The sequence below is a fragment of the Hemiscyllium ocellatum genome, chromosome 3, assembly GCF_020745735.1.
Source record: "Hemiscyllium ocellatum isolate sHemOce1 chromosome 3, sHemOce1.pat.X.cur, whole genome shotgun sequence".
NCBI lineage: Eukaryota > Metazoa > Chordata > Chondrichthyes > Orectolobiformes > Hemiscylliidae > Hemiscyllium > Hemiscyllium ocellatum.
This window is the reverse complement of record NC_083403.1, coordinates 87,301,789-87,314,553: the sequence shown is the minus strand read 5'-3', so window position 1 is coordinate 87,314,553 and position 12,765 is coordinate 87,301,789. Positions and strand designations below refer to the sequence as shown.

The window sequence follows — 12,765 nt, the reverse complement described above, 5'->3', positions numbered from 1 at the left end:
TTACACACAATTCCAACGTACAGTGGGTCACAAAAGTTAGTATGTAGGCGTACGAAGTGATTAAAACATCATAAAAGCTAGAAAGAAAACTTTTACAATCTTTACCCAAGGTAGGACCTTTGCAGTCACACAGGAATTTATAATGGGGAACAAAGTTATGAATTAAACTTATATTTCATTGTGAAAACAGCAAAGTAAGGCTCAAATAATATACCAGAAATAATGTGGAAAAACAGGGTTTAGAAAGAGGAAGGAACTGGAGCAAATCTACATTAGTACAGAACTTGTGTTGAACAAATTAGGACTGAAGGCTCATGAATCCCCAGGTCCAGATAATCTGCATCCAAAGTACTGAAGGAAGGAGCCAGAGAAATATGGACGTAATGATGGTCATTTCCCAAGATTCTTTAGTACCTGGAAAAGTTCTTACAGATTGGAGGGTAGCTAATTTAACACACTATTTAAAGGAGGAAGTTGAGAGAAAACAGGGAACTATGGACCAGTGAGTCTGACATCAGTCTGTGAGAAAGATACGAGAGTTCATTATCAATGATTTTACAGCAGAGCACTAAGAAAACAGGTAGAATTAGACACAGTCATAATAGATTTACAAATTAGGAAAATTGTGCTTAATAATTTTTTGGAATTCTTTGAGGCTGTAATTGGAGTTGATTGGGAAAGCCAGTGGATGTGGTTTATTTTGACTTTACAAGGTTTTCAATGAAGTCCCACATAAAATAAAGTAAAATTAAAGTGCATGGGATTGAGGGCAGTGCATTGAGATGGATAGAAAATTAGTTAGCAGTCAGATAACAGAGTAGGAATAAACTATTCTCTTTCTGAATGGCAGGCAAAACTGCATACATGATGGAAGAGTGACCTGTGAGGAGGAGGCAGAGATGCTTCAGTGTGATTTGGACATGTTTCAGTAGGCAAATGCATGCCAGATGCAGGATAACGTGGATAAATGAGAGGTTATCCACTTTGGTAGGAAAATAGGAAACATTATTATTTGAATAGATATAAATTGAGAAAGAGGAATGTTCAATGAGCCCTGAGTGAGTTCCTGCACCAGTTGCTGAAACAAGTGAATGGGTGCAGCAGACAGTGAAAAAGGCACATTGTATGTTAGTCTTTATAGCAAGAAGAGTCGAGTACAGAAAGAAGGATGTCTTATTGTAGTTAAACAAGGCATTGGCGAGACCATACATAGAATATGCGGTTTTGGTCTCCTTATTTGAGGAAGATGTTCTTGTTATAGTGGGAATGAGTGAAAGTTTACCAAATTGATTCCTCAGTTGACAGGACTTTGAATGAGGAGAGATTGAATCAGACAGGTTTTTTTTTAATCAGAGTTTAGAAGAGTGAGGGGGAAATTTCATAGGAGCCTATACAGTTCTAACTCGAGAGGTTAGATGTAGGAAGGATATTCCTGATGTTGGGTTGAATCCAGAAGCAGACATGAGAAAACAATAATAATTGATCATCAGTAGTGGTCTGATTCAAGCCAATTAATCTTAAACACATATAAAAGATCATGAACAGACGTCAACACAGTAGTTCTGGGTCTAGTTCACTCAAGTTCAAAATTTTCTGATCTTTGTTAGTTTAAAGGTTTTAATTATAGCGTTATGAAATCATAGAGATGTACATCACGGAAACAGACCCTTTGGTCCAACTCATCCATACTGACCAGATATCCTAAATTCATGTAGTCCCATTTGCCAGCACTTGGCCCATCTCTCTCTCAACCCTTCCTATTCATACACCCATCCAGATGCCTTTCAAATATTGCAATTGTACCAGCCTCCACCACTTCCTCTGGAAGCTCATTCCATACTTGCATTCCACCACCTTTTGCATGAAAAAGTTGCCCTTTAGCTCCCTTTTCAATATTTCTCCTCTCACCCTAAACCTATGCCCTCTAGTTCTGGACTCCTCCACTCCAGGGAAATGACCTTGTCTATTAACCCTATCCATACCCCTCATTATTTAATAAAGGCCACATCTCAGCTGCTGATGCTATAGGGAAAACAGCCCCAGCCTATTCAGCCTTCCCTACAGCTCAAAGCCTCCAATGCTGGAGCATCCTTATAAGTCTTCTCTGAACTTTTCAAGTTTCACAACATGCTTCTGATAAGGCGGGGGGGGGGGAAACCAGAATTGCACACAATATTCCAAAAGTGGCCTAATCAATGTCCTGTACATGACCTCCCAATTCCTATACTCAATGCTCTGACCAATAATGGAAAGCATACCAAATGCCTTCTTCACTATCCTGTCTACCTGTGACTCTACTTTCAAGGAGATATGCACCCACACTCCAAGGTCCCTTTGTTCAGCAATACTCCCCAGGACCTTACTATTAAGTGTATAAGTCCTGCCCTCATTTTGCCTTTCCAAAATGCAGCACCTCACATTTATCGGAATTAAACTCCACCTGCCATTCCTTGGCCCATTAGCCCATCTTATTCTTCGCTATCCACTACACCTCCAATTTTGGTGTCATCTGCAAATGTATTAACTATACCTCCTATGTTCACATCCAAATCATTTATATAAATGATGAAAACCAATGGACCCAGCACCGATCCTGTGGCACACGACTAGTTATAGACCTCCAATCTGAAAAATAATGCTCCACCATCATCCTCTGCCTTCTACCTTCAACCCAGTTCTGAATCCAAATGGCTAGTTCTCCCTGTATTGTGTGTTTTAACCTTGCTAACCAGTCTATCATGGGGAACCTTGTCAAAGGTTTTACTGAAGTCCATATAGATCACGTCCACCACTCTGCCCTCATCAATTGTCTTCTTTACTTTGTGAAAAATCTCAATTATGTTAGTGAGACACAATTTCCCACATACAAAGCCATGGTGACTATCCTTAATCAATCCTTGCCTTTCCAAATACATGTAAATCCTGTCCCTCAGGATTCTTTCCAATAACTTGCCCACCACTGACGTCAGGCTCACCAGTCTATAGTTTCCTAGCTTTTCCTTACCATCTTTCTTATATAGTGGCACCACGTTAGCCAACCTCTAGCCTTCCGGCACCTCATTGTGACCATTGACAATACAAACATCTCAGCAAGGGACTCAGCAATCACTTCCCTAGCTTTCCACAGTGTTCTAGGGTACACCTGATCAGGTCCTGCGGTTTTATGCTTTACATCCAGCATCACCTCTGTAAAATGGACAGCTTTCAAGATGTCACTATCTATTTCCCCACATTCTCTATGTTCCGTGTCCTTCTCCAAAGTGAACACTAATACAAAATACTTGTTTAGCATCTGCCCCATCTCCTGCATTTCCACACATAGGGTGCCTTGTTGATCTTTGAGAGGCCCTATTGTTTCCCTAGTTACCCTTTTGTCCTTAAATGTATTTATAAAATCTTTTCGTATTCTCCTAACCCTATTTGCCAAAGTTATCTCATGTCTGCTTTTTGTCATCCTGATTTCCTCCATACTCTTATTGCCTGTATACTTTAAGAATTCATTTGATCTCTGCTGTCTATACCTGACATATGCTTCCTTCTTTTTCTTAACCAAAACCTTCATTTCTCTATTTATCCAGCATTCGATATGCCCATCAGCCTTGCCTTTCGCCTTAACAGGAACATGCTGTCTCTGGATCATTATCTCATTTTTGAAAGCTTCCAGTTTTCCAGCTGCCCCTTTACTGGTCAACATTCGCCCCCAATCAACCTTTGAAAGTTCTTGCCTAATAATGTCAAAATTGGCTTTGCTCTGGTCTATCCTTTTCCATCACTATTTTAAAACTAATAGAATTATGGCCACTGGCACCAAAGTGCTCTCTCCCACTGACACCTTGACCTTATTTCCCAAGAATAGGTCAAGTTTTGCATCCACATATGGAAATAGAAAATGTTCTTGTACACACAAATTCCTCTCTATTCAAGCCCTTAAAACTACGGCAGTCCCAGGTTGTGTTTGGAAAGTTAAAATCCCCCACCATAATTACCTGATTATTCTTTCAGTTAAATGAAATTTCCTGACAAATATGTTTCTCAATATTCTGCTGACAATTGGGAATCTATAGTACAATCCCAATAAGGTGATCATCCCTTTCTTATTTCTCAATTCCACCTTCCACCAGATAACCTCCTTGGAGGTATTCAAGGAGGTTATCTCCCTTAGTACTCTCGAAGTAATGTCACCCCCTTCTTATGTCTCAGGATTAAATTCCATTTGCTACTGACCAGCCCATCCTTTCAACCCATCCTGTACTCTCAGGCTTTCATCTTCATTATTTACCACAGCACCAATTTTTATGTCATCTATGAACTTATTGATCCCACATCCTCCATTCAAGTTGAAATCATTCATGTACACAACAAACCTAACACTGAATCCTATGCTATGACACTGAACAAAAGGTTTCCAGTCACAAAAACAGCCTACAATTGTGTTTCTTGCTATGAAGCTATTTTGAATCCAATTTGCCAAATTGCCCGGGATCCCATGGGCTCTTAACATCTTGATAAGTCTGCCATGAAAAAAAGTTACCAATGTACAAATGGACTACTATACAAATTACACTACCCTCATCCACACACTTAAGTCACCTCATCAAAAAATTCGACTCAATCTTTTATACTCACAAAGCTGTGCTGACAATTTATTCCAATAGCTTCCCTATCACAGATGCTACACTCACCATAGTTTGCTAGTTTATCCTTATCACCCTTCTTTAATAATGATACCACATGAACCAGTCTCCAGTCCTCTGCCATCCCTCCTTGTGGCCAGACAGGATTTAAAAACGAATGCTAGAGCTTGCAAATCCTCCCTTCCACCCATTGTAGCCTAGGATACATCTCATCTGGGCCTTGGTATTTATCCACTTTTGAGTGGATAAAAAGCACCATCACCTCCCTGTCAATGCTAAGTTGTTCAAGTATATTACAAACTATCCACACCTACATGATCCTTCTCAATGGAAACAAGGTCATTAGAAATTGTTACCCTCAATATCAAGGTAATATTGAACCAAGTATAGAACCGCCACTTCACAGGAAGACAGGTAATATCCAGGATGGGTCAATAAATTGCCAGCAGCATTTGTATCCATGTACTCAGTAATGACCATCTGAAATTCAAGCAAACTTTAGCCAAATTCACTTGACTCTCAATCACAGAAAGGAATGCAATCTTTTCACAATAATTCCTGGAAACCAGGGCAAAGATTAATTACACAGATTAATGTGGACAACCCAAGAAGAAAAAAATATAGATAAAGAAAATTGTTTTCCTGTAATAATTTGTCATAAAATATTGGACTTTATTGTCCTATAGCTCTTAAATGTTTACTTTTATTCATGAAAGTAATAACTGAAGACTTAAAATGTTAAATATAACAGAATTGAAAAAATGGGACAAAGAATTGCTCACTTACATAAATAGGATGCTTTCAACTTGGAAGCAGAATGATTAAGATAGTCCAAATAATATTTCCTTAATTTATATAATGTTTCAGTTTATTTAAAAATGTATAATACACTGAATGTTGTCACATACCAAAGCATTTAATGAGCCTCTACACTTTAAAAAAAATGATTTCATCTGACTGCCGGATTTCAAATAGTCACTTGGAAATACAGTTCTCGGGTATTGTTGAAGAAGAGGGGGAGATGGTGTCTGAGCTTTTTGTCTTGCACTCATTGGGACAGAATTTTAAGAATACCTAGTTGTTCTTAGAATTACATTAATATCCAATCCAAGGTAATCGTTCAAAGTGTGTGTGTACGTATGGGGTGGGGGTGGGGGGTATGGTTGTGATGGTGTCAGCATTCCCAAAGCAGTTCCTTGACCAGACAACTTGCTGATTTCAATTTAAACAAAAGCTTGGCATTTAATGTTTCTCTGTAGCAATGCCTCTATCAGAATCCACTTCCCAACCAATTAGCATCCAATTTTCATGCAGACGTAAAACGTTGTTCCATTTGAGATTAGCACATTTGCAATCGAGATGAAAAGCTTCAATGGCATGTCTGCAATATGCAGCACTCTCTGCGATATCCAAGTACCTTAACATGCTTCTATTACAATATTCATTTTTAAATAAGATGGGTTTAAACAATGCTATAATTTCTTTTTTCCACTCATTCATAAGATATGGGCTTAGCAGTCAGGCCAGCATTGTCCATCTCCCCAATAATTTGCACATGTTTGACTATATTAACATTGTTCATTTCTTCAAAAAACATTACTTTAAACATTTACTAAAACAATTACTTTTCAACTAAAATTAGTTCTTGTATGTTCTCCAAAGTGAGCAATGTCTCAAATAACAAAAACAACTTTTAGCTGAAAAACCCTTTGTAGAAGCTCTAAAAGATCACATTACATACCTGCAAACATATATATGCTAACAGTACAAACATTTCAATGCTTGACTTTATTAAAGAAAACCATTGCTTCGAAATAAACTAAAAAAAAGACTTGTAATTGTTCAAGAATATGACTACAGTGTTAGGCTAGCTCTAAAAATTCAAATACGATAGACCAACACACAATAAATACAGAAATAGGAATCAGTTACCTTGATTTTGAAGGCCAGATGACTAGGGTTCAGGACATGTGGCCCCAGGACTGCACAATGGACAACCCTGAACTTGATGGTCTGACTTGCCTTCATCTGACCTTATCTTTGTGAAATGATTTGTAAGGAATTCAGGAATGTTACTGTACACCTAAAAGAAAAGAATGGTCCTGTCAGAACAAGGCAAGATGTAACATCCTTCAAACAAGGATTCGGCGTTCAAAATTAGGGGTATAAACAAAGCAGACAGAAAGACTGGCTCCATTGGCACAACCAGAACCAGAAAACACCAATTTAAGGTGATTAACAGGAAACAACGTCATGATGATTTGTCTCAAAAGAAACAAAGTGGTTCGGATCTCAAGTGCACTTCCTGAAGCTGTAGTGGAGGCCAATGGAATTGAAGCTTTTAGAAAGCAATTAGAGAAGCATGTGGAAATAAATGGGAAAGTATTAGAGTTTAAAGTATGTAATAAAAGAGCACTTAGAAATACATAATATGATCAGGATCCTGAAGGGGAATCCATACCCAACAAATCTTTTAGACCTCTTTGAGGAGAAAGCTGGTTGGATAGACTAAGGACAGCAGATGTAATGTCTTTTGGTTTTTTAATAAGGTATTTGATATGGTACACACATTAAGCTATTTCTTTTTCGGAATGGCAGCTAGAGACAAGTGGTGTCCCGCTGGGTTCAGTGTTGGGGCCGCATCTGTTCACTTTATATATTAATGATCTGGATAAAGGAACTGGGGGCATTCTGGCAAAGTTTTCCAATGATACCAAGTTGGGTGGACAGGCAGGTAGTTCTGAGGTGGTGGGGAGACTGCAGAAAGATTTAGACAGTTTAGGAGAGTGGTCCAAGAAATGGCTGATGAAATTCAATGTGAGCAAATAAGAGGTCTTGCACTTTGGAAAAAAGGATACAGGCATGGACTACTTTCTAAACAGTGAGAAAATTCATAAAGCTAAATTACAAAGCCATCTAGGAGTGCTAGTCCAGGATTCTCTAAAGGTTGACTTGCAGGTTGAGTCCGTGGTTAAAGCAAACATAATGTTGTCATTTAATGTAAAAGCAGCAACGTGCTACTGAGACTTTATAAAGCTCTGGTTAGACCCATTTAGAATGCTGTGTCCAGTTTTGGGTCCCACACGTCAGGAAGGACATACTGACACTGGAGCGTGTCCAGCAGAGATTTGCACAGATGATCCCTAGAATGATAGGCCGATCATATGATGAACAGCTGAGGATTCCGATATTGTATTTATTCAAGGTTAGAAGGTTGAGGGGAGATGCAATAGAAACTTCCAAAGTAATGCAGGGCTTAGAAATGATGGATGCTGGGAATTTGTTTCTGTCAGGTGGGGATATTAGGACCCATGGGCACAGCCTTCGAACTGGAGGGTGTCAATTTAAAATGGAAATGAGGAGACATTTTTTCAGCTAGAGAGTGGCGGGCCTGTGGAATTCATTGCCATGGAGCGCAGTAGAGTCCAGGAAATGTCTTCAAGGCAGGGATTGATAAATTCTTAATTTCACGATTACGGGGAGAGTGCGGGTAAGTGGCGTTGAAATGCCCATCAACCATGATTGAATAGCAGAGTGAACTTGATGGGCCGAGTCTTATGGTCTTATTTGATAAGAGCTTATGGGGTCATAGGTATTCTGTTAGCATGGACAGAGGATTGGCTACCTAATAGAAAATAGAGTTGGGATAAGTGGGGCATTTTCAGGATGGCAACCTCCAACTAGTGGAGTGCCACACAGGTTAGTTCTGGGGATACAATGATTTATAATATGCAACAATTATTTGGATGAGTAAAGCAAATCTAATATAAGTAAGTTTGCGGATGACAAGAATAAGTAGGTGAGGGGTGAGGATAATTCAGAGAACCTGCTAAAGGATATAGGCAGCTCAAGTTATTACAGAAAAATTGGTATATGAAAATTTGATAAAGTTACAGCACAGAAGTCCTCAAAAATATAAAATTTCAGCAGGGAATATCTGTCTTTATTGCAAAGGAAGTGAAGTATGAAAATATGGAGGAGCTATTAAATCCATACTAGTTGGACCACAAGAGGAATACTCTGTATAGCTTTGGGCTCCTTATGAAAAGGGAGATTTACTGGTTTTGGAGACAGCCCAGAGAAGATTCATGAGGCTTTTTGTGAGAATGGAGGGACTGTCTAATGAGATGTTGAATAGATTGGACTTGTACTCTTAAGATTGCAGAGCACAAACTCAGAATGAGGGCTTACCTATTTAAAACTGACAAGGATGAATATCTTCTTTGTGGACAGTGAATCTGTGGAATTCTTTACCATGGAGGAAAGACAAGGCTGGGTTGTTAAGTATATTCAAGGCTAAGATAAACAGATACTTAATTGGGAATGAAGGATTATGGGGACAAGGTTGGAAAGTGGACTTGAGAATTGCTAGATTAGCCATGAATTGTCAGAATGGCAGAGGAGACTTGATGGGCTGAATGGTCTAGTTAGGATGGTAAGTAGATTGAGCTTCGTTGCTTTTGCAAGAGTTTCCATCAACTAGGTCAGTTGAACACTTTCCTTCTAAGCTGCGTCTATTTTATAACTGTATAATCTTTAAAAGTAATCACATATAAACACAATTCAAGAACATAATTTTAAATTTATTATTTCAAAAAGTCATTTAGAACAATGCATGGTGCCTTTGCAAAATACAAGTGCTAATGAATGCAGCAGATAGGCTCCATGTAATCTCCAGTTTGGTGTCATTCCAAGTACAAAATTCAAGCCAACATATGCAATAAACTACTTCTACAGCACATACTGAATTACAGCAGCTCACAGCACTTCTCATGATTCCTGAACTTCACTGTCTGAAGTTTACAATTTTGATAGTAATTAAGAAAACATGCACTTGAGTATCTTGGAAAGTTTTAACTAGTTTTTAAATATACACAAAAACATTTGGTTCACATAATTGAATAGATTGAAGGCAGTATAGTTTAGCACAAAGGAATGACAGCACATGACTGCAATATAGAATGATTTAACACCATTACCAAGCTTAGAATAATTTTTCAAAGCATTATGACAGCGCAACATTCTAATATAATTTTTTTTCCAGTCCATGGAAAGTGAAAAAGTAATTCCTTGCTTCCATATACATCCCATTGACACCAAGCTAACCCTACCAACAACACAGAAAATAGAAAAAAGGACAACTTGGTAGAATGCAAAGAGAATTTTTTTGCAACAAGCCAGAAATCTAACATTCATGCTATCTGCTTCAAAGAAAGGTGTCCTTAGCATTGGCAAACTATACCCTAGATTTGATGAAGCTTAGCTGAAGAATGTGATCCTACTTTGTTAAAAGAATTAATTTGGTGTGTCACAAAATTCTGCCAGCAACAATCACAACCACCTCTGGAATAAAGAGCAGATGACTGGTGTTAAAAATACGTATACCCAAAAATCTGACATATGGAATGGCTGACAAGAGGATAAAATCTTTTCTCATCTGCAAGGTGAAGTGGGATTTGGGGGCAAGAACAAGAGTAAAAGGCACTCACTTGATTAAACCAGATAATGACATCCATCTTTTAAGCACAATAGAAACATTCAATTACTTCACTGACTCAGAAGGCCTCAAGTATGTAGGTTGCGTGTTATCCAATACAAACTTTAAAACCATCAAGGTAAACTTTTATTTCATTAATTTTGTTCATTTGTTACATTTGAAAAGAAAAGAATTAAATGTAGTGTGAAATATAAATACTTTTTAAAAGTCGGTATGATCATATAAAGATCTAGTATTAGGATAGCTGTACAAGCATTTGCATAACTGAAGATTATTCGTGAGTGACATTAACTTGTTGTTAACACTGCTCTGCAGCATCAGTGACATTTACTTAAGCTCACTTCAAATGTTAGCGTACGTCATAAACAATGCCCTTGAACACAAGAGGAGCAAGCAAGCTCAAGTTTCAACAGGAATATCTTCTGATGCAATGATATAAAGTGCTACTTCAAACGAAGACTGGAAACTGTTCTATTTTGCTACCAGCCACAAATTGGCAACATTTTAAACTGAACCTCCTAATCAGAAACATTTAAATGAAATAAATCTCCAGCTCCGTTAGATCTTGAAAATATACTCTGTTTGATATGGTCACAATTCCTTTGAATATATTTAAAGAAAATATAGAAATGGGTTTCATACAGCACTGTTACAACCAGACAATACAAAGGTTGATAAAGGTAAAGTATATTCTTCAATAGGTGCAGGCAATGATACTAGAAGTCCAAAATCTCAGATTAGATGCATATAGAGGTCTTGTTTATTTGCTGAACCATGTTTAATATTCTCAGGAGGCATAGTTTCTGTATTTTTTTAAACTGCTAATAACTGTGCGCTAGAAAAATGTAACATTATCTGCTTTCCAGATTAGGAGCTATTTTGGCTGCTGACTGTCTTCACATATGAAAATGATCGAACCATTTAATTTAACTTTGTTATAAATTCACCTGAAACCAATTACAAATCATTTACAATTCACACATGTAGCAATAAAAGATCTTACTTGCAAAATACATCTCAACAGAATCAGAATTTAATTTGAGCTCTTTCTTATTTCAGGAAGTGGACTGTTAAGTTGAGTGTTCTAAGGCTTTAAATTTTGAAATTTGGCATGAGTAGACGTACACAACTATTTGGCTGTGCTTGCAGTGACCTTTGTTTGTAACAGGTTGAGATGGATTATTTCCATATGAAAAAATTTCGACTGCTACTAGTCAAATTAGGAAACTTCTTAGGAAAGTTATTTCTATCAAAGTGCAGGACCATCAACCAGTTTAATAACTGATGAGGTATATTCTAAAATCAATAATTTTCTTACCCAAATATTCAGACTTTACAGTACTCATAATTGCTTTAAATTGCACAATCAACAATTTTGATGTCATTGTCTAACCAGTTAAAGCTATATGTTGACATATGCTTAAAAAGCCAAACAGAACAGTCTGATGTGAAGTGTACAGGAAAGGTAATTCAAAGAAATTTTCATATGATCTGTGCAATACTTAACCTAAGCAAAAAAAAGGCCAAACCACATTTACTCCACAGGATGGTCAGCTCCAAAGTTTGCACAAATGATTTTACTTTAAAACCATACCTGTAAATACTCTTCTACAAAAAATCAATCAAGACATCATCTACATTATGAACGTTACCAATAACCAGAATTCATCGAAAGGGTCTTATTGTAGAGGTACTCAGGGTTTAAGACATGCACATCATATCCAAATTATTACTTCTAAATGTAGTAAATGTAATGATTCAAAGATTGCTGTCAAGGGCTTTCAAATCTTAGTCTTCTGTTTGCAGTTCAGCTAGCTGTCGTCGAAGTGCATTTACTTTTGCCTGTAGATCCTTATTATATTCAACGATGTGAGTTATTTCATCCCAGGCCTCATTTAAGTATTTTAAGGAACGGTTCCATCGGAGAAACACACCTTTTAATTAAAAAAAAAGTAGTTTTCAAGACATATAAAGCATTCTTTCCAACCTTTGGTTTAAAGTATTACAGTATTTTCAATGGGAAAATATAATTGTTGAAATATAATACAAATAGAAAATACAATAAAATATGAAAGGGATAAATCCTGGTCAAGTCAATAAGTTATTTATCTTTTCTAAGAAATACGATTTGAGAATGTGCTTTAATGATACATATGGGTTGCACTGTATCTGGATAAAGTAGGAGGAAGTGAGGACTGCAGATGCTGGAAATATGTGTAGCGCTGGAAAAGCACAACAGGTCAGGCAGCATATGAGGAGCAGGAGAGTCGCCATTTCGGACATAAGCCCTTCATCAGGAACGTGGGGAGGAAAAGTGGATGAGAGATAAGTAAGAGTGTGGGGACTTGGCTGGGTAGGCGATAGCTAGATGAGGTGGGGGGGTTATAGTGATAGGTTTTAGGGGAGGGTGGAGCGGATAGGTGGGAAGGAAGATGTTCAGGTAGAACAGTTCAAGCGGGCAGTGCCGAACTGGACAGTTGGATCTGCGATGAGGTGGGGGGAAACAGGAGATGAAGGAAACTGATGAAGTTGACGTTAATGCCATGTGGTTGAAGGGTCCGAAGGCGGAAGATGAGGCGCTCTTCCACCATAGAACATAACAGCGCAGTACAGGCCATTCAGACCCCGATGTTG

General features: G+C 37.9%; 1 protein-coding gene across 1 annotated transcript in view; it reads right to left on the bottom strand.

The window, feature by feature from the left end:
• Positions 1-9,196: 9,196 nt before the first annotated feature.
• Positions 9,197-12,765, bottom strand: part of mtmr9 (myotubularin related protein 9) — an 82,003-nt gene continuing 78,434 nt past the window's right edge. The window contains exon 10 of the mRNA XM_060851597.1: positions 9,197-12,065. Within this exon, the coding sequence (XP_060707580.1) occupies positions 11,920-12,065 (146 nt within the window). The 3' untranslated portion in view covers positions 9,197-11,919. The remainder of the gene's footprint in view (positions 12,066-12,765) is intronic.